The 26262-nt window shown below is 38.7% G+C and overlaps 6 protein-coding genes across 6 annotated transcripts; all 6 read right to left on the reverse strand.

Moving 5' to 3' along the window:
* Positions 1–1776: 1776 nt before the first annotated feature.
* Positions 1777–3950, reverse strand: MONOS_17862 (uncharacterized protein; the record flags this gene model as incomplete). Its single annotated transcript, XM_067870824.1, has 2 exons — positions 1777–3655; positions 3722–3950. 2 exons carry the CDS (start codon positions 3948–3950, stop codon positions 2220–2222), a joined length of 1665 nt encoding a protein of 554 aa, XP_067724201.1. The 3' UTR covers positions 1777–2219.
* A 19-nt stretch (positions 3951–3969) lies between these two features.
* On the reverse strand, positions 3970–11218 carry MONOS_2249 (putative wd-repeat containing protein slp1 protein; the record flags this gene model as incomplete). Its single annotated transcript, XM_067872159.1, has 7 exons — positions 3970–3985; positions 4080–5455; positions 5627–7478; positions 7712–10187; positions 10403–10774; positions 10824–11128; positions 11202–11218. 7 exons carry the CDS (start codon positions 11216–11218, stop codon positions 3970–3972), a joined length of 6414 nt encoding a protein of 2137 aa, XP_067724202.1.
* A 246-nt stretch (positions 11219–11464) lies between these two features.
* On the reverse strand, positions 11465–18296 carry MONOS_2250 (putative calcyphosin). The gene is made up of 7 exons (XM_067872161.1): positions 18057–18296; positions 17704–17997; positions 15617–17636; positions 12536–15450; positions 12146–12301; positions 11836–11960; positions 11465–11709 (listed from the first exon to the last, which is right to left on the reverse strand). The coding sequence occupies exons 1-7, from the start codon at positions 18291–18293 to the stop codon at positions 11673–11675; spliced, it is 5784 nt and encodes a 1927-aa protein (XP_067724203.1). The 5' UTR covers positions 18294–18296; the 3' UTR covers positions 11465–11672.
* Positions 18297–19089: 793 nt separating this feature from the next.
* Positions 19090–23984, reverse strand: MONOS_2251 (uncharacterized protein; the record flags this gene model as incomplete). The annotated part of the gene is made up of 2 exons (XM_067872162.1): positions 19090–21914; positions 22013–23984. 2 exons carry the CDS (start codon positions 23982–23984, stop codon positions 19090–19092), a joined length of 4797 nt encoding a protein of 1598 aa, XP_067724204.1.
* Positions 23985–24619: 635 nt separating this feature from the next.
* MONOS_2252 (uncharacterized protein) lies at positions 24620–25369 on the reverse strand (the record flags this gene model as incomplete). Its single annotated transcript, XM_067872163.1, has 1 exon — positions 24620–25369. One exon carries the CDS (start codon positions 25367–25369, stop codon positions 24620–24622), a length of 750 nt encoding a protein of 249 aa, XP_067724205.1.
* Positions 25370–25513: 144 nt separating this feature from the next.
* On the reverse strand, positions 25514–26245 carry MONOS_2253 (uncharacterized protein; the record flags this gene model as incomplete). The annotated part of the gene is made up of 1 exon (XM_067872164.1): positions 25514–26245. One exon carries the CDS (start codon positions 26243–26245, stop codon positions 25514–25516), a length of 732 nt encoding a protein of 243 aa, XP_067724206.1.
* Between the last annotated feature and the right edge of the window lie 17 nt (positions 26246–26262).

A 26262-nucleotide genomic window follows, 5' to 3' on the forward strand; every position in this document is an offset into this window, starting at 1 on the left:
AAGAAATAAAAAAGGTTAGAGTGGAATAAGTATTTTTCACTTGATGTTGGATTTACAAAACGCTTATCTTTCCATTTGAAATAATTTGAAAAACAAGGAATTCTTGGCTGATTTGATATAAAAATCAATCAAAGAAATTCTTGAATCATGATTTTGCATTCGTTCAAAAGAAAGCACAAAAAATAATCGAAAAATAATCGAATAATAAAAAAATGGGTCAAAATATTTTGCGTCAAGCATTTTCATTGAAAAATTATGTTCTTTTCATTGACTTTTTGAGATCAACAAAACGCAATTAAAATATGTCCATTTTTTGACATTCGTGAAATGTTGGAAGACTTTATGTTTTGATTTCAATGATGCCTATTAACGGATATGAAAATCAAATTTTTTTTGAAATCTGAGAAAATAAAATAAAGTTATGAGTGAAGCAAATTTTATATGTCTTGTGCAAAAAATGCTTGATAACCATTATTTTCCCCCAAAGAAACATTCTTTGAAGATGAGTCGTTTATATATGTTTTTTTTTATTTTTTTATTTTTGATTTTATTTTTCGTAAAAAGATAATTTTTTGTTTGTTTGTTTGTAATTTAGGTCAACTATTTTTCAGTTTGTAGTTTTCGGTAATTTCGGCTATTTTTATTAATTTTTCGATATCGTTTGGGTGATTATTTTTGAAATTATAACATTTTTCGGAGTGTTTGAATTTTTTCTCAGTTTTATTTCTATGGAGAGGAATTGTTCATTCGAAAGAAAAAAGCATTATTATTGTGAAAAACGATAATGTTTGAGATTTTAATAATGTTGAAATTATTTTCGAAAGGAGGAACAACATTTCATTGTTCATTTATCGAATTTCAAAGTGAATTCTCAAACTGAAATTTTTGAATGAAAAAATATGAATTCAAAAATTATCACCCATTTGGGTGATTGTTTTTGGAATATTATTTTTTAGATGAATTTTTTTTTTTTATGAATTTGCGTTGAATCTTTGGAATAGAACATTAAAAAGAATAGTCTTATTTTTCATGAAGCATTTGACCTTCATTGATCTCAAATGTGAGTTTCTTTTCACTGGAATAACATTCGATTTTTCGAAAAATATAATTATGCAAAAAAAAAAAAAAAAAAAAAAAAAAAAAAAAAAAAAAAAAAAAAAACCATTTGGATCAGAATTTTTGCATTTATGAAAAATTCAATGATTTGTTCCTCACAATTTCTGCGTCGAATTATTGTAATTCTGGCATTCTCATGAAAAATAAAATATTAAAATATTAAAATGAAGAGGAAAATATTTGAAAGCATTGTGTGGAACAAAATTCTCAAAGCAAAAAATTTCGTCCCATTTTAATGAATAACACACCGAAAAAAGTTATGACTTCAAAAATAATCACACTTTTGCGGAAATAGTTTTAATTCACAACATTTGAAAAAAAACTTATTTCAATTTTTGAGTCAGTGAAGTCGAAAAAACTTCTTGATAATTCTGAAAATGTTTATTTCTTCTTGTTTTCCACGTATTAACTCACGGATCAATCACCATTTTGATTAATTAATTCGAAAACTTTAGTTTCGAACGCCTTATTAAAAAAAAAATTTTTTTTCTCCTATAAGTTCATTTTCTTAACAATTCACTTCCATATCACAAATAAACTTCTGATACTGGTGCTTTCAATAAGGTTAAAAAATAACCTTAACGTGGAAATACATCCTGATAATTCCAAAAAATTTTTTTGATATATCTGATAATTTACTAAAACATTTGAAAAAAGCCAACTTTCACCAAATAAAACTGCTAAATGTTCAATAAAAAGATGTGGAAAAATATGTTGATGAGTGCAAAAGAAACAAAATTTTAATAAATATGAAAAAAAAAATTACATTTACAAATTAAAAATATCCATAAATTATGTATAATGTTAAAAAATAAACCGAAATTTTTAGAAGAAAAAGTGAAATAAAAAATAAAATACTACAACAAAAATAGCAAAATTCAAAAATTCACTCTCAATAAAAAAATTCAATTACAAATAAAAAATATTCAACAAAAATAATGACTAAAACAAATAAATATTAAATAAACGATAACATTCTATTTTAAGCAATTAAACTTAATTAAAAACCAAACACAAAAAAATTTGCAACCGCATTCAGTAATGAATAAAAAGAATCAATTTAACTGTTAGTGTTGTGCTGAAATGTTTTTTTCTGTTAGCATTTAAAGCGTTGAATCCATAACTTTCATTTTTATTGGCACTTGGTGAATAAATGAAGCTGTTGATGTGTGGCGGTAACCAGGGCGTTCGCTTTCTTCCTCCTCTTCAACAGGATCGCTTGATTGAGATTCAAATTTGATCCACACATGCTGCTCTTTAGCCTTTTCTTCAGGCACCCATGGATGAATGTTAACTGGCATCTTCAAATGGAGCACGCTTCCTTCCCATTCTCCTTTGATTTCTTCGCTTTCTTCGTTATCGTTTGATTTATTGCTAAAAGAACTAAGCTTGGACAACAATGATATCAGAAGTTTCTTTCCACTTAAATCTTCAATGATCTCCATCCATTTTTCTGGTTCTTCATCCAATTCAGCTCCTGATTCACTTCGCTTCAATTTCTTGACTTTTTCCATGAACTTTATTACCTCTCTCTTTCCATCTTCATCTAACTCCAGCTCCGATCCAATTGGTCCTTTTAGCAATCGCTCAAGGATATTCAATTCAAATGGAAGATTAATCTCACAGAGGCTTCTTGGCTTCAACAGAAAACCAGTTCCAGTTTCAGTTTCCGTTGTGAATGGCTCAATAAAGCGTTTTATCATTTCTTTGAAAGGCGCTTCATCAATATCTTCTTTATTGTGTGTTTTGATTGCTCTTCCAAATTTGGGTTCTTTGGCTTGTCTCATTCTATCAAGCACAGATATGAAACCACTTAAAGGATATTCAATATTTTCTTCAAATTCATCAGAAACAATCCATTTATCATCATCTTCGCTCGGAGGCAAAACTGGAAAAGCCATGAAACTGTCATCTTCATCAATTTCTGTCATATGAAATAGCACGTCACCTCTCAAATTTTTGTATTGCCCAAGTGTACAATTGTTAAAAGTGAGTTCTCCGTTTCCTATAACATTTCCAACTACAAATAAACCACCTCCAATCCAAGGTGCTGTAGTTCCAGAAAAACAGCATGATTCAAAATGCACAGAAACAGCTCCCATTATTGATCCAATAACTGATTCTCCCGCATAAAGAATTGCTCCAGAAGTTGGCTTTGTGATATTAGTAAAGACTGAATCTTCAATTGTAATAAATGCGTTACCTCCATGAACAACAGCAATGGAAGAATGAGGTAATGGAGCAAAGTCAAAGCTTAAAAAGCAGCATTTCGTAACAAATGATTTACCGCCAAAAAACTCTAAAAGACCTGATGTTCGGCCAAACAAATCATCCTCCAAAACTCGCGGAACAAACGTACAATCATTGATGTTAACATCAGAATTATATGAACGTATTACGTTTGAATCATCATTATCAATTTCAAAGATTATTCCCGAAACAGAAATTGATCCATGAATTATATTTATCCATCCCTGTGTACCAACTGGAGAAAAGTTCAGAATACATTCTCCTTTCGCAACAATTGATATATTTGCACCTAAACAAATAAATTTCGAACAAAAATAAAAATATGAAAAAATCTGGAAAAAAATTATCAGCAAACCATCAATTTCAATGGGAGTTATTTCATATCTTCCTTCTCCAAGGATAATTTCCCCATTATGAGTGTCCTTCATTATTCGTTCAATTGCGATACCCGGAGTTTTCAGAGGGGAATCTTCTGATCCTGTGTTTTCATCAAGGCCATTTGGACTTAAATGCAAGATTAACCGCTCCTCAACATTCACAAATTCGTTGCAAGCAACAGATAGAATTAAAATTGCAAAAAACATAGAAAAGTTAAAACTAGATTCAAGATTTTTGATCCCTTATTTTGTATTTCAAAAAATAAAATTACGGGTAAAATAAAAATGATTTAACGAGGTAATCTAACAAAAGTGGATTTTTGAAACTTGCCATGCCTTAAATATACAGTATGAGCAAGTTCGTCAAGCTTTTGCATTTTTCTAATCTGAATAGCTGGAGACTGCTCAGTAATTCTAACAGAATCCATCGAACTTGAAATATCCTGAATTTGTTCAGCGAAGGAATGCGCAAATGAACCTTCACGAGGAGAAGTGCTAACAGTTAAAGATGCGGCTATTCTTGTAACCTGATTATTTTCATCTCTTCTTCTCCCACCTCCAGAAACGCTAATTCCAGTTGATGCATCTTGTGAATACGGAGTCAAGCTCACAACACATTCACTTCCTCTTTCGTTTTGCCTGCGCTCATTGCGCCTCATTGGCGTTCTGAACAAACACTTCTCTGTTTTGCGCTTTCTTGCAAACAAACCCCACCTTCTAACCCCTCCATCTGCACTCAGCACTGCCACTTCTGTCCCGTCTGGCGATAAAGCCACGTGCAGTGGGCGGCCAGGTAGACTCGCCAGCTCAGCAAAGCAGTGAATGAATATTTTACCTTCATCAAAATTTAAGGCAGTTGCGGAATTATTTGGCGACGAAAGCGGGCGGAAGGGGGATAATTCGGACGGGCGAGGAGGGGAATAAGACAGCTGTGAAGTTTGAGAATTTGCTGACGAAGAGGCAGAAAATTCCGAGGCTGCTTGCTGCGACATATCCCGCTGTCTGAAGGGAGAGCAAAGAGTTGGAAGACAAGAAGGACTCGAATTTGAACCCAAAAAAGGGAATTTTCTGGCTTGTGATGAAAATGAGTCATCGAATTCTGAGTCAAATGGGATATTTTTGCTGTGTTTGCGTGCTGCTTCGCGTAATTTCTGCTGTTTTGGAACGAAAGAATTGAAGTTTGGGGCGGTGGGAGTGGAAAACACGAGAGAAAATTCACTTACTGCATTTTTTGAGGGGTCTGGGATTATATTGCTTGAGAATGGAAGAGAAGAAGAAGAAGAAGAAGAAGAGGAGGAGGAGGAGGAAGAAGAAGTTGATGATGATGATTGAATAGGAGGATGAAGTAACTGTTGTGATGAATTAGAAGAAGAATTTGATAAATCTGAAGAAGAAGAAGAAGAAGAAGAAGAAGAAGAAGAAGAAGAAGAAGAAGAAGAAGAAATAGTTTTCTGATTAATTGTTGAATTGTTTAATGTTTCTGACAGTTTTGGCGAAGGAAAGCGTTCAGTGAGATATTCAATCTCTGATTTGAACAAGGATGAGAGGGAAGGGAAAGAAGAGGAAGAGGAAGAAGAGGAAGAAGAAGAGGAAGAAGAAGGGGAAGAAGAAGATGATGAAGTTTCTATTGATGTTGATGATGATGTTGTGTTTGATGATGATGATGATGATGGCAATTTATTAGAAGAAGAAGAAGAAGAAGAATTCAAAATCTTAATTTCTTCTTCGTGTTTGTCTTTCTCTTCAGATTTTGGTGTCAGCATTTCGAGCAGATGAAGCATCGATGGAGGAAGAGGCGGTGGGCCGTTTGACCGAAGTGCGGAATTAATTATGCGGCTGGTGAAAGAAGGAGAGAAGGAGAGAGAAGGAGAAGGGGAAATGACGATGGGAGAAGAAGAAGAAGAAGAAGATAATGAAGGAGGAGGAGAAAGAGAAGATGAGGAGGAAAAAATAGAAGAAGAAGGAGAAGAAGTGGAGGAAGAAGAAGGTGAATGAATAGAAGAAGAAGAAGAAGAAGAAGGAGGGGAAAGAGAAGAAGAAGAAAGAGAAGAAGAAGAAGAATCAGCCAAAGACATCATATTTATATTTTCATGTGAAGGAGTGATAAAAGATCTGAAAATATCAAATTTCGAATCTTCGCTGTTTTCGCTTTGCTCTTCGTCTTCTGCTGCTAACAATGCAATCGCAGCCATCACACCTTGTTCATCTCCTTCTTTCACGTCTTTTTCATTTGACTTGTCAAATTTTCCGATTTTTTCTGATTTTTCAATGTTTTTTGATTTTTCTGATTGCTCTCTTCTTTCTCTTCTTTCAGTACTATCAAATTCTCCTAATTCTTCTAATACTTCTAACCCGCTTAATCTTTCTCTTCCTTCTCTTCCTTCAAACCTTGTTCCATTTCTCCTTTCTCCCTTTGGCGTGCTGATTGCTTCAACCAAAAACGTTCCTGTTAAATTTCCTGTCAGATTTGCATCGCTCATTTCTTCATTGAAACTTTCATCTGCTTTTCTCAATGTTTCCAAAGCCATAGAAATCGCATCATTTTGCTGATTTTGCAGATTTTCTGAATTTCCCTTGAATTTTTCGAGTTTTTCGAGTTTTTCAGTTTGATTTTGACTTTCTGATAGAATTTTCTGTTCAAAAAGTTTTCTTTCTTTCTCTTCTCCTCCTTCCTTCTCTCCTCCAATTTCAGCATTATTATTATAAAAATCACAATCATCATCCATTTTATCTGCTTTTTCATTGCTTCCACATTCATCTTTCATATGAAAACTTTCATCTTTGAATCTTCTGTGTGAACTGCCTGATTGAATGTTAATATTTTGCTCTGTTTGTTGAGGGGTTGAGAGTGAAGAAGAACAAAACTCGAATCTTTTCTCAAATTTCTCTCTTTCTTTTTCTCTTTCTTCATTTTCTTTTTCTTCCTCTTTTTCCTCTTCTTCTTTCTCCTCTTCTTCTTCATCCATTCCCCTCCACCTTCTTCTTATTCTCCTTCTTCGATTGCATTCCTCAGTTTCATAGCTTCCAATACGAATATATCCAATTCTTCCTTCTTCTTCCTCTTCCTCTTCCTCTTCCTCTTCTTCTTCACCATCCAAATAACTTTTGTGTTGCTTCGCTTTTATCATTGAAGTCGTCCACCTCATCCTCCTTCTCTTCTCTTTCTCTTTCTCTTTCTCTCTCATTTTTGTCCTTCCTCTCTCCAATCTCTTTATCTCTACCCAGCTGTCTGTATATCTTCTTCCAATTTTCATACGCCTTCTTTTCGCACTTCGCATTGAAAAAACAGCATTTCCTCGATTGCTTTGCTGATTATTGAGATATTGCTGGGCTCTTGCTAATAATCCTAATGTGTCATCATCATCATCATCATCATCATCATCTTCTTCTTCTTCTTTTTCTTTTTCTTCTTCATTTATTTCATCCATTTCTCCTTTTCTTTCGTCTTTTCTTCTTTCATTGTGTGAAATTGAACCATTTTCATACATTTTGTTCCTTGAAGACGTTTCTATTTCATCAGTGTAAATGCAATCAATGCTATTTCCTTTCCTTTTCTCTTCATCATCATCATCATCATCATCATCATCATCTCTCATTTCATTTGAAGACGAATTTGCTGCTGTTCTTCGTCTTCCTGCTGATTGTGCCATCTCAAAAAGATAAGGAGACTCCAAATCAGGTGAAAGGGAAGAAGATACGTGAAGGCTGGAAAGAGGGGTGCGGGTGGGGGTTTCTCTGTTTGTTTGTAAGTTAATTTGGTTGATTGTTCGAATAAAATATTTAATAAACAAACAAACAAATAAATAAATAAATAGGTTTCAAAAAGCGATAAAACAATATGTTTTTATGATAAAAATAATTGAATAATTCAATCAAAAGCATTCAAAAGAAAAGAAAAGAAAAGAAAAGAAAAGAAAAGAAAAAGAAAGAAAGAAGAAGAAGAAAAAAAAACGAATTATTAAACACACAATGATCCTCTTTGAAACGGAGAGAACGGCAACTGATTGCTCTGTCTAGGTGGTTGTCCGATAGAAGGAAGGGCAAGTCGGCGTGTGCCAAAAGGAGAACTGAAAGGAAGATCACGGGAGACAGGGAAGAAGATGGCAGAAGAGGAAGAGGAAGAGGAAGAGGAAGAAGAAAAGGAAGAAGAAGACAACAAAGAAGAAGGTTGAGTGAGTGAAGAAGAAGAAGAAGAAGAAGAAGAAGAAGAAGAAGAAGTTGGATGATTGGATGAAGTGAATGGAGATGAAGAAGAGAACGAAGCGGAAGAAGTGGAGGCTGTTTGGTGGGATAAATGATGTGATGGCGAAGTGATTGGTGAAGATGAAATGTTGAATGAAGCGGGAAATGAGGAAGAAGAAGAGGAGGATGATGAACTTGAAGACGGAGAAGAGGAAGAAGAGGAAGAAGAGGATGAAGTGAAAGAAGAAGAAGAAGAAGAGGAGGAAGAAGTTCCAGAAGCAGAAGAATTGGAAGGAAGAAGAGGAGACTGTATGGAATCAGAAGAAATTGATGTTGTTTGTGGCATTTGCTGATCAAAAGACAAATAAGTTGCTGAATAATCACTGTTTGAGAAGAGTTTTTCTTCTTCTGTCAAATTTGTCCTCCTTTTTGTTTCAGAAGATGTTTGGATTGCTTCTATTTGCTCGCATTGTGGAGTGGAAAGTGAAGAAGTTTGATCGAATTCATTCATTTGTTCATCTCTTTCATGATAATCTTCTTCTTTTTTTCTCTTTTCTCTTTCTTCTTCTTCTTCTTCAGCATCTTTTCCTTCCCCTCTTTCTTCCTCCTTCTCCTCACCTTCATCTCCCTCTCGTGTCTCAGACTGAATCTGACTGCTTTGCGGCTCCAAATCAGGAAAAGCATCAATTCCTGCATCGCCCTCAGAAGCAGCAAGAAGATTCGCTTTTTCGATTTCCTTCACAAATTCCTCTTCTTCTGCCTCGCTTTCCTCTTCGAAATTCAACAAACTCTGCTTCCTTCTCAGAATCCTGCGAAGAACTTGCAGAAATTTCTTCTTTCTTTGCTCTTCTTTCTTCTGCTGCTTCTTCTGCATCATTCTCGCTCGTCTTGCTATAATTTCTGCTTTTCTTCTGCTTTTTCCATATCCTCCATTTCCATCATCATCATCATCATTGTCACTATGAAAATAATCATTAACAATATAATCATTGAAACTTTTGCTCCCTTCTTTCTTCTCTTCCTTTTCTTCACCACCTATCAATTCTTCCTCTTCTCCTTTTTTTCTTTCTTGCTCCATCTCTTGACTAGCCACATCCAATTCTGTTTCTTCCTTCTCCTCTTTCTCTCTTTCACTTGCTTCATCTGACTCATCCTCACTCTCAATCTCCACCTTCCCGCTGTAGATGTCTCTCAAATACTGCACAATATTCGCTTCCTCTTCCTCTTCTCTCCCATTCCCTGTCTCAATCTCTGCACCTGCCCCAACCCCTCTTTCTCCTTCTCCTTCTCCTTCTCTTTCTCCCTCTTCCCCTTCTCCCATCCCTCCTCCCCCAAAATTCCCCTTCCCCTTCATCTCCTTCCCCTTCATCAGCGACCAGCAGATGAGGCTGTTCCTATTGAACCCGTGCGACGTCACGAAATGTCTCCCGTCTTTGCTCCACACAATGCAGCAGATCTGAGAAGAAGTGTCGATGTCATCGAGAAGCCTGTGGATGGGGAACAATACATCAGAACGGGGCGGGCTGAATGGATGGGCAGAGGCGAGGGCGAAGGAGGAGGAGGAGGATGATGATGAAGAGGAGGAGGACAATGATGACGATGGGAAAGAGGAAGAGGAAGAGGAAGAAGTTGAAGAATTGCGTAAAGGCGATGCAAAAAAGGAACCTTGCGATACGCCACTGATTTGTCGAGGAGTCTTTGGGGTTGATTGATTTGAAGGAGTTTGCCTTTGAAATTCTCTTTTTGCAGCATTTGACGATTGAAATGAGGGAAATTTCTGGACAGTTTGCGGAGACTGAAAGGAATGGATCAATGAAAACTCCTGTGGATGCGAAGAAGGAAAATACATGAGGGGTGCCTTTGAAGGGGTGAAGTAGAGAGGAGATGGGGAAGAGAACAAAGAAGGCTTTGGGCTGTTCAAAGCGGAATGTGCGGCTGAGATGGATCTGCGGGTGCGAAAGGGAGAATTCAGAATGCGAGCAGAAGAAGGCGTTGATGAAGGAGAAGGGAAAGGAGAAGGGGAAGGAGAAGCAAAAGGAGAGGCAAAAGGCGAAGATGCAATAGATGCTGCTGAAAGATGATGAAGATGAGTTTGCATTGACATAATTGGAACGTCTTCTTCTTCGATTCCTCTTGGTAGTTTGAACATTTCATTGCAATTTATCATCCCCAGACGCCACAAGCAGAGCTGACGATCAGCTGTTCCTCCACCAGAAGCCAAAATAGATGGATTTGTTGGGTGGAAGGAGAGTGCTTTGACAGCTGAGCGGTGAAAGCGGATGCGGTGGAGGTAGTTTGCTTGAAGAAGTGAGGGAGGAGAGGGAAGGGAGTAAGGAAAGAACAATGTATTTATTGAAAGAAAAATGAAATAACAATCGAAAAAAAGAGAATAATTAAAGTTTAAAAAAAAAGTCAAACAATCAAATAGAATAAATGAAAAAATAAAGAAGGAAAATTCAAAAAATTTCAATGCATACAATAATTGTAATGATGTGTTCGTGGATGTTTTACACGGTTCAGCATCCGAATATCCCACACATAAATAAGGCCATCACTTCCTCCGGCTGCCAAAAGCCTTTGATCGCTGTTCCAGGAAAGAGAGCAAACTTCTCTTTTGAACTGTTCTATAATGTGAATGAGAGAAGAGCTAAATGGAAGCCCTGTTTGAGCATTTGTGTTCCGCACATTTATTCTTGGATCATGCAAATAGATCAATCCATCTTGTCCTCCACTTGCTAAAATGTTGCACAGAGGCGAATGCTTAGCAACTCCAACACTGTGAAGAGATGGCCCATTCCAGGCCAAGCAATTCACACGAAGTTGATGAGGAGTAAGCTCATGTAATTTTTCTATTTTTTGAAAAATTTGAAAAAAACGAAAAAAAAAATGAATTCAAACGAGTTGGATTGTCCAAATCAATGACAGTTATGGATCCGTCAGTAGCCCCAATGCAAAGATGAGAACCACTTGGATTAAACCGAACCGAACTCACCATATGCATGAAAGGCTCCGACATATGATAAAATGAGAAATCTTTTTCTTCAACAACAGGAGGGCGATCAAGCTTAAACACAAGAAACGGATTTCCAGCTTCATAGTTCGGATCTGAAGCTAAAAATGGACGCATTTTGGACTGAAACATTGAATTTTGAACAATATAAACGTCTTGATGATTAACGACAGCTAATTCATCTTGAGAGCTCCTATATTTATAAATAATCAAATTAAAAATGCACAAAAAATGATTTATTATATTTTATCGGAGATATAGCTCACCAGTCGATAAGGGACATAAAAAACTCATCTGGAATTGGATCGAAGTTCATGAATAACTGCGGCTGTAACAGATGGACATCTGGTTTAAAATCATAATAATTTACTGTGTTCTGCAGTAAACATGTCTCCTCAAATTTGTCCATCAAAAAATAAAAGAGAAAAATAAAAAATAAAAATATGAAAAATTGGACAATATTTTCTTATGGTTCAAGTTTGGATCAAATCTGTATTCAAAGAAATGAGAAGATAAAGCTATCCTTGTAGCAATATGTATTTAACAGTCTCTTTAAGTCCTTCATCATTTAAAATGAGTTTAAACAATAAATGTTTGAAAATACGATTATTTTCAAAATGATATGAAATGGAAATAATAAATTACTTTGCAAATTAATGCATTAATGAAGTTATTTGGATAAAACAGAATAATTCGAATTAACAAATGCTCAATGCTATACAGCTTCTTTTCTTTGACTAATGCTTCTTTCTAGGTACTCTCCAAGAGCTCCATCTGAGTTAATATTTATGAAAAATATCAGAAAAGCACAATAATAAAATAAAATAAAAAAGTGAAAATTTGAAAAATAAATTTTGAATAATTTAAATGATAATTGTGTAATTAAAAAAAGATTCAAACAATAACAGCATGAATTGCGAGTCATCATCTACACATGGGCTGATCAAAGTGTAATATTTCACAAATTGCTTCAACGTCATCTGCTCTTCAACTACAGAAAAGTTGGACAAAAACTGATGGAGAAACTGAAGAAAGAGGAGATGAAAAATGTGAAATGAAAAATAGTTTGAAATAAAAAAGAAAAAGAAAGAAAATATCGAATTGATTTTAAGGTTAAAAAAAAAAAACACCACAAAAAATGAATATAAAAGTCAAAAGTCAAAAAATAATAATAAAATATAAAAAAATATTCCATAAAAAATCATCAGACCATGGCTTGACTTATCTTCCCTGTCTTCACATCGTCCTGATCGCGCACAACGAAATGTGTCTTGACAAACTCGAATGAAACCCAGCCATCTCTTTCTGGGTCTAACTTATCAAACATTGTGGCAACCTGCTGAAGCCTGGCTTGAGGAAGAGGAGGCTGTTTAAATAAATAAATAAATAAAAGAAAAAGAAAAGAGTGTGGAAGAAGATTTGGAAGGAAATAGATTGAAATAAAATTTCCAGTTTAAAAAAAAAAAAAAAAAAAAAAAAAAAAAAATTATTTCTGTAATAAAATACAATGGAACAATTCATTGTTATCTTCTCTCTCTCTCTCTCCTTCTCTTTCTTTCTTTCTTCTTTCTCTCTCTCTCTCTCTCTTTTTTTTTCAAACCGCCAAATCATTTATGAATATCTCATAAGGAAACAGCAATTTCTTCATTGCCTCGTCTGGTGATGTTGGATCCAGCCTCCTCACAGGAATATTCCTCCTCTCTCTTCTTCCTCTTCCTCTTCCTCCTCTTTCTTCTTCTTCTTCTTCTTCTTCTTCTCTTCTTCCTCCTCCTCCAACCCATCCATCTTTATCGCCTTCCTCCACTGCATAGAACAAGAAGAGCTCCCACATTGCTTCGTTCTCCAACGACACACGACACTGCTTCATGGCAGAGAAGAAAGAAGACGCCAACACAAGGCCAGAGGTCTGAGAAAGGTTGCGAGGAGGTTGAAGCGAAGAAGAAGAAGAGGAAAAAGAAGAAGAAGAAGAAGAAGAAGTTAATTCATGCAGCAGAGAAGGATGAATGGGGGATCCCAAAGAAAGCGACGAGTTCGGATCGAATGTTTTGAAGACAGAAAGAAGAGAAACAAGAGCAGTGGGCGACTGCCTTCTGAGGATTCCTGTTATTCGGGTGAGTAAATTGGCAATAGGAGCGGTTTCTTCAGCACGGCGAGAGGGGTTGAAGGAGGAGGAAGAGGAGGGGGAAGAAGAGGAAGAAAAGGAAGAGGAAGAGGAAGAATAAGAAGGATTAACGAAAGAAGGAGAGGAGGAAGAAGAAGTTATTGCATTTACAGGCGTTTGCATCATCACTAGAATTCTTGTGCTTCGCGGAGTGACGATATTGCTTTCCTTCGCTTCTTCCTCTTCTCTTTCTCTTTCCCTTTCTCTTTCTCCTTCTTCTCCTCCTTCTTCATCTTCCTCTTTAATAACATCATCATCTTCTTCTCCTCCTATCCTTCTTCTAAATGCACTTCTATTGGAAATTGCACTGTTGTTGTTGTTGTTGTTAGAGCGAAACGGTGTAGAAGACATGGCAGAATAAGAAGTGGAATAGTTTGAAGAAGAAGAAGAAGAAGAAGAAGAAGAAAGAGAAGAAGAAGAAATCGAAGAAGAAGGTGTGTGAATTTGAGGAAATTGCGATATTTGCAATGATTTTGGTGTTTTTGGTGTTTTTGGTGTGTTTTGTGATTCAGTTGTTTGTTGTCTGCTCAGAAAAGAAGAAGCAGGAGAAGCAAAAGGGAAACCAGCAGATGTGTTGGAGACGTGAGAAGAAGGGGTGGAAGGGAGAATAAGGTTGTTAGAGATGTTATTCTTTGTGCTATTATTATTATTATTACTATTATAAGGATAAGCATCATCATCATAGTCATTATCTTTATCTTTATTGTTGTCAATGTTTTGGTGATATGGATGAGAAGAAGAAGAAGAGGAGGAAGAAGAAGAAGTTGATGCTGCTGCTGCTGCTGATGATGATGATGGAGAAGAAGAAGAAGAAGAAACACGACGAAGAGGAGAAGAGGAGAAAGAAGAGGAAGGGCGGGAAGAAGCAGCTGGAGAAGGATCAATGCTGTCATTGAATGAGTGATGATTAAATGGAGAAGAATAAGGAGGAGGAGAAGAAGAAGAAGGATAAGGAGGGGAAGAAAATGAAGAAGAAGAAGAAATAGAAGAGGGAGAAGAAGAGGGAGAAGAAGAGGGAGAAGAAGAATAAGTTTGAGGCATGTTTGAATGAAAATCCCTTCTTCTTTCGCTCATTGGAGTGGACAAAGCAGAGCCATAAAGAGAAGAAGAAGTGTCAGCGTTTCTGTATGAAGAAGAGAAGCGAGAAGAAGAAGAAGAAGAAGAGGGAGGAGAGGAGGAGGAGGAGGAAGAAGAAGAAAAAGGGGAAGAAAACGGAGAAGAAGAAGAAGAAGAAGAAGAAGAAGAAGAAGAAGAAGAGGATGAGGAGGAAGGCTGTTGATTGAATTTGCCAGGAACAGGAGAAGAATAATCGCTCAGAAGGAATTCAGAGCGAGTTGGGAGAGGTTTTTGAGTGGGGGTGGAGAATAACCGGGTGGAAAGAGAGGAAGAAGGGGTGGAGAAAGGAGAAGAGGAAGAGGAAGAGGAAGAGGAAGAGGAGGAAGAATAAGGAGAGGAAGAAGAAGAGGAAGAAAGTGAAGAAGAAGAAGAAGAAGAAGAAGGAAAAGAAGCGAAACGAGAAGGTGTGGAGTGGAAGCGAACGGAAGGTGGTGAAGGATCTAAATATGATTGAGACAAAGAAGAAGAAGAGGAATTTGAAGAATTCAATGAAAAACTGCTCAAATTCGACAAATCATTCACCGAAGCAGCCGAAAATTTGCCAAGTTGCGACGTCCACATATCCTTCAGAGCTGATTCAAAGGCATAATTTTCTCTAATCGTCAGCCCCATCCACAGGGAGAATAACATAAAGCCATCAATTCCAATAAATTCAGCCATTTTCCCGTCATTTGCAGTGTTTTCTGGTGTTTTCTGTGAAAATTCGCGTTTTCCTCTCCCTCCACTCCCTCCTCCTCCTCCTCCTCCTCCACTGCCGCTTCTGAGTGGAGTGCTGTGACCGCCCCAGATCCAAGTATCATCATTGCTATTGTTGTTGGATGAATAATCTTTTGTTTCACTTCTTCCTCCTCTTCCTCTTCCTCCTCTTCCTCCTCTTCCTTCTTCTTCTCCATCCTCTTCTTCTTTCTTTCTTCTTTCATTGCTTTTATTTGAATTACTAATCAAAGCATTCACAGCAGAATTTCCAAGCTTCAAAGCAGCATCGCATAGAAGATCTGGGTTGAACGAGGCAAGAAACATGGAACGAATGGAAGATTCTATTGAAAGTGAAGAGGAGAAAGAGGAAGAAGAACGAGAAAAACGTCTGGAGGGCGATAAAGAAGAAGAAGAAGAAGAAGAAGAAAATATATTTGGATGGCCACGTGTTGTGAACACGCGACGAAGATAGATAAATGGAAGCTCCAAACGCAATAAGTCAGAGGAGGAAGAAGAAGAAGAAGAAGAGGTTGCATTTGATCCTGAAATAATTAAAGAGGAAAATGATAAGTGAAAAAAAGAAAAGAAAAATTATGAAGATTTTGAATAAAACTCAAAAGTTTCATAAACATTACGAAAAAAACGAAAATTAATTCTCAAAAATTTCAATTAACCACAAAAACAAGAAAAACACCCCTCCTCGCATACCATTCTGTTTGTTATAAGCCGCTGCCAGCTCCGCCCAGCACTTCAGCACCACATCCATTCTTTCTCTATTCCTCCTCTCCATTTCATTCTCCTCTCCTTCATCTTCTTCACCCCGAATCTGTAGCAGAAATCTCAACACGCCAATGGCACTCACAATCTCCTGTGAATATCCAATCCTCCTCACACCTCCAGGTGTTTGCGTGTAATTAGTGCTTTGAAATGGGAAAGGCGATCCAGAAGAAGATGAAGATGAAGGAAAAACTTGTGTTGCTTCACCTTCTTCACACCAAATAGCATGAAACAGCCAGCGCAATGCTTCAGACTCGCACTGAAGTTCGAATTTATTCCGCTCGGCAGCGCGGCTGTTTTCGTAATTTCTCCGTTTCTCCGAAATTGAATCTGGATTGCTAACAAACAGATAGATGCCGCTGTCAGAAAAGGCGTTGATCAGAGCTTTCAACGTAACAACATGAGAAAAAGAAGAAGTTGAAGAAGTTGAAGAAGAAGAAGAAGAAGAAGAAGACGACGACGAAGAAGAAGAACCAGAAGAATTCACCTCCTTCATCCGAAGAGCAGAAGAAGGCACAGACAAAGCAAACAGCAGAAGTGAGTGCCAAAGATTGAACAAGCCAACATCGCCGTTTCGCCTGATCTCTTCCACAACTGCCTGGCAAACAAACTCCCTTTTTTCTTCATCGCTTAGCTGGTCCCACTGCTCCATCACTTTCAGTCGCCTGGCTTTGGCTTCTTCTCTTTCTCCTCTTTCTCTTTCCCTTTCTCTCGAATAGCTGCTCAGCTCATTTATTCTTCCTCTTCCTCTTGAAAGCGACCTTTCTCTCGAGCGAGAGCGTTCATATTCTCTTTCCCTGCTTCTTTCCCTGCTTCTCTCTCTTTCTGCTCTCCTCCTCTCCATCTCTTCCTCTTCTTCTTCCCTTCTCCATTCATCTTCACTTCTTCCTCTCCCTCTCCCCCTTCCCCTTCCACTATCTCTTCCTCTCGAAACACTCCGAGAATACGATCGACTTTCCAGCAATGACTCACGCTCCAAACTTCTTTCGCGGCTTCTGCTGCTTCGCCTTGTTCTGTCCCTGCTTTCACTGAGTTCATATCCTTCTTCTCTTCCTCTTCCTCTTCCTCTTCCTTCTCTTCTTCCTCCTTCTCTTTCTTCATATCCATATTCATAATCATCATACTGTTTCCTTCCCGATCGATCACGATTCGCTCCTCTGTCTCCAGCTATTCTTCCTCTTTCTGCTTCAGATGAACCCAAATCGTCGTTCTGTGTGCTCCACCGCGACGAGCTGGCATTCCCCCTTCTTCTTCCTCTTTCTCTTCCATCATCTTGCCGCCTCGTCCCTTTCCAATCTGCCCATCTTCCGTCTTCTTCTCCTGCACCATCAAAATCATCTCCTCCATCACGACCATCATCTTCGTTTCTTCCTGCTCTTCCTTCACGACCCCTCATGGGCGAAGCGGTTTTCCTTGGTGACCCATTTTCTCTCTCGCTCTCATTCCCTGTCTTCCTTTGCTGCTGCTGCTGCTGTTGTTTCTGTCTTTGCTTCTGCTGCTTCTCTTCTGCGTCGTTTTCAGCCAGGCATTCCATCAGCATGCTGCTTTCGTTCCGTGCCTTGATCCTCCGAAACACCTCCGCCGCGTCTGGCCCGTCGTCCTGCCGGTTTGCTGGGTCAAAGGCCGAACTTGGGCTGTCTTTCTGGAAGCGTCCTTCCCTTCTTCTCCAGCTATCATCTTCAGCAATCTGCCTGCTGCTTTCTTTGCGTCTGTCAGTGTTCTCCTCTCCGCATCTTCCCCAAATGTCTGCTTCCCCACTTTCTGTGAGCTGGTCGTTCGGCCTTCCTGCCCCTGGCCTGCGATATGGCGATCGTGAATCAATTAATTCCTCGTCAGATGGTTCTTGCTGACTTTGGATGCGAGAAGCAGATTTGGGGCTGGCTCCAAATGCTGTTTGAGGAGTTTTTGTGTAAGCTTTTGGAATTGCTTCAGAAAGATTCCACACAGCTCTCTATGCAAAAAACGAAAGAATAATCATTGAAAATTGTGAAATGATTATTCGGTAAAAGTTTGCAAACAACTTGAGCATTGAAATACTGATCTTCCTCAATTGTACAAGATAACACTCGATGATAATTAAAGAAGTCATTATAGTTCACTCTTCCGCCAACTGCGTCAACGATAGGAAAAGCAAAATTTTGTTCAAATTCAGCCTTTTCAATGTTTGCTGACCGTTTTTTGTTTTTGACAAGAATGCTATTTTCAGGAACATACATATCTAATAAATCATTAAAATCAATTGAATTTTGGCCCTTTGATACTTTGCTCCAAGCTTTTTCGATCATCAAACGTCTATTCTCTGATACTTCCCCCTTCAAATAGAAAAGAAAAAATCATTTTCACAAAAAGCAAACAAAAAGTTTCTCCATACTAAAATCGCTGAAAGAAATGATTGCTTAGAAATCTGACCGTGTTCTTGCAGTTGCGTAAACAACCATTGAATTTCAGAATTTGAAATATCAAATCCAAATCTTTCAAAAAATTCAATAAAACTAGGTTCATTAAAAAAAGACTGAGGGATTGAAATCAAGGCTTTAATAAAAATAAATCCATAATTTCTGGTTGGTTTAAAAAAATTTTGGCGAAGACGAGATAAAAGATTATCCATTTTTCATTAACGATAATATGGTTTCACGATGATTAATTAATCACTTTTGTTCATCAAATCTCAAAGGTTTCATTTAATGAATCGAATGAAAATTATATAAAACAAAATAATATTTTCGTGTATCCCAAATTTAACTTTTTTTGATTCTCAGTTTTCTTTTCTTTTTGATTATAAACCGAAAAAAATCCGATTATCAGAAAGCTTTTCAATTTCAATATTAATGAAGAAATAAATAAATTATATAAGTGGAGAAAAGAAATGACAATGAAAACTTGTTTACAATAATTCGGATGCAAATAGATCTCAATAAAAAAAAGAAGGTTTTTGACCACCCATTTTGTGTTCTAATTTTTTCAAAAATTGAATAATATATCATTATGGAATTTGTTTGAAACTTTTTCAAATTTGAATAATTGTTGTATTTCTTGTGAAAGAAAAAAATGGATGAAAATATCAAATGTGAACGAAATAAGAATGAACCAATAAAACTAATTTCTAAACAGAAATCATCAGTTGTTTGTAGATTATGAAAACTCTAGTTTTCAAAACGAAGAAAGTGAAAGCCTCATCATGGCTCGGGACGAAGAATGCAGCGAATGACAATCCACTCCCGAAAGCATGAATCCGATTGGCAATGCTGTTTTCTTCCTAATGAGACATAAACAAAGGAAGGAATTGCTTTCAAACAAATACTTAATTTTTCTCATCCAACATTCTCCCATCTCCACTTTTCAATTCCCCAGGCTTCTCAAATGCATTTCTCAAATGAAAAAAATAAATAAATAAAATCATTGCTTCATTCCATCCTAGTGAAGCTCCCATCTGTGTCTTCGCTGTCTGCCTCTTCACATCTCGATCCATCTCCAATATCCAACGCGTCTGATGCCGTCACAAACATCGACCCCATCGGCATCTTCATTAACAGCTCCCGCTTCACATCCCCCAATGTCACCCGCTCATCCCACCCCTGCACCACACACTTCTCCTCCAACTCCCGAAGACTGCTCCCTCCCATCTTCTCCACCTTCGGCCGCTCCCCATTCGCTATCTTCTGCCCTGCCACCACTCCCTCATACTCCCCAAACGGGATCTCCAGCGTCACACACTCCCACACCATCATCCCAATCGAGAACACAACCGACTCCTTCGTTGCCCCCATCTTCTTGTTCATCAGCAGCTCGGGTGCCTTCCACCTCAGGCACTCCTTCCAATTGTCATCTGCATCCTCAAACGCTGATGAGGGAAGGGAGTCATCATCATCATCATCATCATCATCACCATTATCACTGGCAGATGTCACAACTGTTGATGATGAGATGGATGAGGAATCTGAGTCATCATCAGATAATAAGTCAGAGTGCGTTACAATGCAGATCACCATGTGCTCTGAGAATAGTACAATGTGAGGACTCAAACTGGAAAGGGAAGAAAGAGGATTTTCCATCTCATCAAAGGAGTGGAGAGCAAGGTTAGCCACCCAGAACAGGATTTGGGCAGCTGTCATCTCCCTTTCCTGCAGACTTCCAATAGCCATCTCCTTCTTCTCGTTCCTTCCATGCAACAGCATGAACAATGAATCCCTCAGATCCACAATCAGCTTCTCATGGGGAGACGAGCAGGCCATTGTATCCACCAGATTCGACATCGACGATGTGGTTGGACACAGACTTTCCGATCGAACAAATGTGGATTCTGTGTCTGATGTGTCTGTGGATGAAGTGGATGAAATGGATGGCGATGATGTTCTCTTCCTCGAAACATCATCTTCTTTTTCATCCACCTTCTCCAGCATCCATTCTGGGATTTTGTCAGAGTCTCTTCCAAGGATATATTCTGTTGATCCACTCTCTGACAGAAGATGTTCTGATGACTCTGAATGCTCCAGTGTCTTGTCATACACTCTCTTCCTTATCCTCTCTTCATTTTTCTTTTCTGCCTCTTTCTCTGCTCTTCTCCACTGCTCCTCTGGTGACATCTCCATCGTCACCATCTCAAACGCCTTCGGATCTTTTCTGATATTATCGTTTACAATCTCTCTCAGATCTTCTGCTTCATTCTTCACCTTTCTCCACCGAACAACCAAAACAACAATCACTGCCAGCAACACAATGAAAACTGCACATGCAACCACAATAATAACCCAAAATGAGTTTGATCCTTTCCCTCCTTGAACAACATTTCCATCACCATTCTTCTCAGGCTCTGTTCTGTTCTTCAGGATGAAAGAGTCAGTTGATGATTGTTTTCCAGCATCTCCAAACAGAATGCACACTCTCACTTCTGCCTCGTTTTCTGCCTCATTTATTGATTCCTTTGCCAATCTTCCTTCAACTTCTGTCTCTGACACATATCCACTCTCATCACACTCATGCTTTTCTATCTGCTTTTCTTCTCCAATCTCCTTCACAACCATGAATGACAAGTCACATGGCAGCAGCTCCTTCCCTTTGAACACAATCTCCACTTCTTCTCCCACTTCCTTTGCTTCAACATTTTCCAGGACTGGAATGAAGAATGGGGATGCTCTTTTAGAAATAATCCCTTCAAAATTGCATCCTTCATTCAGAATCCAAAGTGATGAATTGTCTTTCACTCCATCACCACCTTTCAAACTGGAGATTGTCAGTGAGGCAGAACTTGGGCAAACAATGTTTCTTCTGACTGATGGGTAATTCTCAATCGAAAGATTGTTGTCCTCAAATCTTCCATCTTTGATAATTATTGCGCCTCCACTCACACTCATCCCTCCCTTCGACGAGCTGCAAATCGTGGTGTCTCTCACAACTGCTTCACTCTTCGACAAGTCAACAATTGACCCATTCCATTTGCACACTTCATCAGGAATCTCATTCTCTTTTGTTCCTGAAATCAAATTTCCTTCAAACTTGCACAACTTCATCCAAATATTCTCACTCATTGCTGTTGCCACTTGACTCCCTTTAAGCGATTTTGACACACATTCATGGAAAGAGCAGTTACGAATCTCAAATCCACTCATTGGATGTGTTGTGCAAATAATGCTTGATCCAGAAGTTGATCGGCTGATGTTTGTGAACGATGACAACGCTAATGAAAAAACGAGTGAAGAATGGCCATTTTCAAATGAGATCAGACTTTCATTTTGCAAAGAGATATTTGTGGCTGTCAACTTTGAAATGCTCACTTTCTCACTCTTTCCACATTCAATCGCTGAACTCTTGCATAGGACATCATCCACTATCAGCTCGTCAAATATTGAACCTTCAGAATTCAATATCTGGAACATAGGCTTCGAAAATACCAAATGTCCGATACTACATCGATCAGACTCAAATATCCCATCTTCAACAATCAAGAGAGAAAAGTCAAAAAGGGTCCGCGAATTCTCCATTGATCCGCTCTCTGATAAGAATGAAACAGATTCGAGAATAAGAGATCCATTCAATTGGTGTATTAAGCATGAGCAGACAACATTCCCCATTCCACCAAAAACGAACGACACCTTCTCAATTCGAACAGACTCTGATGTCGTCACAGCTTCTTCACCAGCCAAGTTCATCTCATTCACTTTTATCTCCCCATTCCTGCTCGCCTCCATCGACTTGATTGTCACCTTCTGAGCTGAGCATGAACCAGTCAATTCTGTTTCATTCCATATCAGCAGCTGCGAATAATCCTATGGGATGATGTGGCTCACCCCAACATTCAGCGATGAGCATGTGCTCTTCATCTCCCCACACTGCTTGCTGTTGCTGTTATACCCCACAATCGATGAAACAAATATGAATCGCTCCTGAACACAAACACCCTCCTCAGCAGATCCTCTTCATCCCCATAATTGTCTGCTGTACATCCCCATATCGCCAGCTCCCTCACAAATGGCTCCCCAAAATTTATCAGGAACTGTGACTCACTTATCTGCGAGTCAAGGTCTGTGCACTTCACAAACACATCTCTCCCCTTCGATGCAACATTCCGAAGGAATGTGATGTTCGACAGCACAAATGGCAAAGTCCTCTGTGCAACGCTCTGTGATTTCAAAAACAGTCCTCCGCCTCTCCCGATGTTCGAACAGAAACACTCTGTCACATTTGTGTGATTCACTTCCAATCTCCCCTTCTCATTGAGAAGGAAAAACACTCCACCTCCTTCATGAGAACTTGTCGATCCACAATTGTCAATTGTCGAATTCCATATTTTCAACCTCACTTCATTTGGCACATCACAACAAAGCAACGAAGGGTTGCTTGACCCATTGTGCTTCACACTCACAAATGTGCATTGTTCAAATTGAATATTCCATATTTCTTCTGCATTATCATTTCCATTTCCAGGAATCTCACTTTCACTCGTCGCAATTACACTTTTCCCACTCAATGAAATATCTTCAAATGTCACATTGTTCATGGTTGTTACACAATCAGCTGATATGCTCATTATCTCATGCATCGTTGAGAATCCAGCTATTTCTGTCTTTTCAATCGAAACAATTCCTTTCAATGCACTGATCAACACAAATGACACCTCACTTTCAGCATTGCCACTTGGATGAATTGTACAGCTCACAACACTCGTTTTGATTGCATCTGATCCTGTTTGGATGAGGGTGTTTGCTCCGTTGTCAAAGGAACTGGGGGTCAGAATCCCCAATTCACTGAACTGAACAACCCCTTTGCACTCAACAACAGTATCTCCATTCACTTCAAGTGTTTGAGCAAATTGAATTTTGTCTGTTTCCATATTTGTCCCTTCCAGTTTCATCCCACTCATCTCAATCACACTCCTCACATCACAAACCCCCTGAACTGCAATTGATTCAATCCCCAAGTTACTCCCTCGCTTCACCCCATAATCAACAGATCTGCATGGATACTCGCTCAACCCACACACAACCACATTGTTTCCTTCCTCCGCAATATGCACACTCAATCCAACTTCTTTCCAGAAATAGATCAGAGGGATTACACACTCTCTGTTTTCTCCATCATATCCTCTCATCGAGTCCTCTGTCAGCATCTCCAATCTGTCTTTCACAAATGGAAGCGTTTCGTTCTTGATGCTCTTGGCAAGCGATGCAGATGAAATGAACAGGTCCTTCCCATATTTCGCATTGTTTGGCTTCTCAGATGAAAAAACTGGTGAGGAAATCACAAACCCTTCCTTTCCTTCTTCTTCTTCTTTCAGTATCTTCAGCATTATTCCTCCTCCATATCCAACACTTCCCTCTTCATATGGTGCTCTGCAACAATAAAACGAACACAAACTTATCAAAAGATTCGTGTTCGAAGATGCCTCACAAAAGAGTGCACCTCCTCCAATCTCAGTTCCCTCCTCTCCAGTGATAGCACACCCTTCGAATGTGCAGTCTTCTATTTTCACTATGAAATCTCTTCCATCATCATCATCCCCATTGTTCGCAATGCTGATGCATCCTCCACTTCCCTTCGAACCAGTGATCGATGAAAATGTGCATCCTGACATCTCTTCAATAATCCCCTTGTGGCACTCAACAACACTCCCATCAACAAATATGATTTCGGAAAAATCACTATGAGTCATATTCATCGAAGGCACACTTTCAGCATTCCCCTCAACAACAAATATCGATGAATCTCCAATTTTCATGTTCCTTGATCCAAACTCACTCACCTCCACAACCCCTCCAACAGCCTTCACAAACGCTGTCGAAATAGATTCAGTGCCTCCTTCCATCTCACATCCATTCAGTGTGAGCTTCCCTGAATGGCACTCAAACACACTCTCATGAAATGTCAGCGATTTCTTCAAAGAAAATACAATGCCAGTCACACACACAGAAACTGTGTTTTTTATCAATCCACTTTGAGCTCCCTCTTTCTGATCACAAACATCACACTTCGTCTCATCCTCTTTGGGTGCAATGCTCCATTCATCTGTACTCAAGCTCAATTCCTCCTTAAAGGCAAATGGCTCAATAATTGAGATATCCTTTTTCTTCCCTTCAAAATAGATTGACGCTGCCTTCGAAATCTATGAGCACGGAAACTCTTCATATCCACACTTCGAGAAATCATGGCTCAATGATCCTCCTCCCACAAACGCTGGCGCTGAAAAGTTATCCCACAGATACACCACCAGCGGAATGAAAAATGTTTCATTCGATGTTGATCTCTCAAACCCATTCAGCCTTGTCAAGTCACTCATATCAACTCCAAATCCAATCGAGCTTCTGCAAATCGCACTCGAAAGATCATTAGCATTGATGAAGATTTCTTTCCCCTCTCTAGCATCACATTCTGAAAATGACTTTTCTTCAAAATGAATGTGCTTGCTCCATCATCCAAATGAAGATAAATCCCTCCTTCATATCAATGTTCTCCATATGTGTTTCGCTTTGCCTTGCAATCCACAAGTTGAAATAAATCACTGACATCATTTGATGTTATTGCATTCACTTGGTCAGTATCTGTCATGTTTCCCACAGTGAAGGATGATTCTTCTTTCATCTCAACCCACAGCCCTCCTACATTTCCTCCTTTGCTCTCACTCCCAGATATCAGCCCTCCAACTACTTTTAGAGAGCAATCTCTCCCAAGTGTGCATTCAACAGCTCCTCCATTTTCCCCAATCCCTCTGAATCTATTCATCATGTTGTTTGTGAGCTTCAAAATCTTGGCTGAATTTGATGAAATTATTTGCATTGATTTTGTTGATGATGATTTTGTTTGAGAAGATGCGTTCACTGAAAGTGGTGAATCTATAATCGAAAAAGAAGCTCCATTTGCCTCCTCAAACAAAACGCTATTTGTCTCAGAGAAAATATCTTCAACGATCATGGATGTGAATGTGCCAGCAACATTGCTTCCATCAAGAGAAATCAATGGACAATTGCCAATGGTCAAGGGCAATGCATTCAACGATGAAACAGAAACTTTCCCTGTTGTTGTTGACAAAAACACATAAGACAACGCTGATTTGGAGTCTTGAAAAGTCAGCGAGCAATCTTCAAGTGAAAATGATTGTGAGGCGGAACTGAAGAATGCTTCATAATTTGGAAGAGCAGAAGGAACAGAGAGAATTAGCGAACTCAGATATGCTATTGCAATGACTGTTATCATGCATCCGTCACTTCTATCCGGATCATTGCCCACCTTCCATCCACTATTTCCATCTTTCCCTCTGATTGTGTGCTTGAAGGAGTCGAATATCAACTCATCTTGTATTTCAATCACCCCATCGACAACAATCTTCTTTTCTTCTTCTTACCTTTCCAGTGAGTGCTTCAGAGTCATGCAGGGAAATTCAGCAAATCCACAAAAAAAGTGATAAAATGCATCTGCATTGCTCACATAAATCTCATCAGAAATTATCATCAGATAAGCGCACAAAGGAATCGGAATTGAATCATCGCCTTTATCGAATCCTCGAATTTCATCCAACAACGGATTTGAAGCTGTCAATGAAGTGATCTTCCCACTTGTTGCTGTTAATTCCAAATCAATCGAGTCAACAAAAATGTCACTTCCCCATTTCGCCCTGTTTCCTTCAAACGCTGATGAAATCAGAAACTCTGCACTTGTATCTTTCACTTTCAGTCCAATCCCTCCTCCTCTCCCTTGAGTGATCGAAGCAAAACAGTTCTTCACAACACCTCCATTCATCGTCAATGAACCAACATTCCCCATTTCAACCATCATCCCTCCTCCAAACTCAGAGGCTTCACTCCCACAGCCATCAAGTACGCATCCCTCAAGAGTTATTGAATGTGACCCTTCACTCACACTTATCAGCGATGATCCTGCTGTTGTCCTCACAATGTTGTTGAATGTGCAGTTATCCAGAGACAATGAAACAGAAGATCCTTGAGGCAGAGATATCACACTTGTGGAACTGAATGTTCTCCCCCATCTCACATCTTGCATCTTCAACTTTCCCCCTTCCAGTTTCACGAGTGAGTTCTGAATACACCTCTCCACTGAATGAGCAGAGTCCATGGATTTGTTCAATCTCT

The sequence above is a fragment of the Monocercomonoides exilis genome (assembly GCF_001643675.1).
Source record: "Monocercomonoides exilis strain PA203 chromosome Unknown scaffold34-1095894, whole genome shotgun sequence".
Taxonomy (NCBI): Eukaryota; Preaxostyla; order Oxymonadida; family Polymastigidae; genus Monocercomonoides; species Monocercomonoides exilis.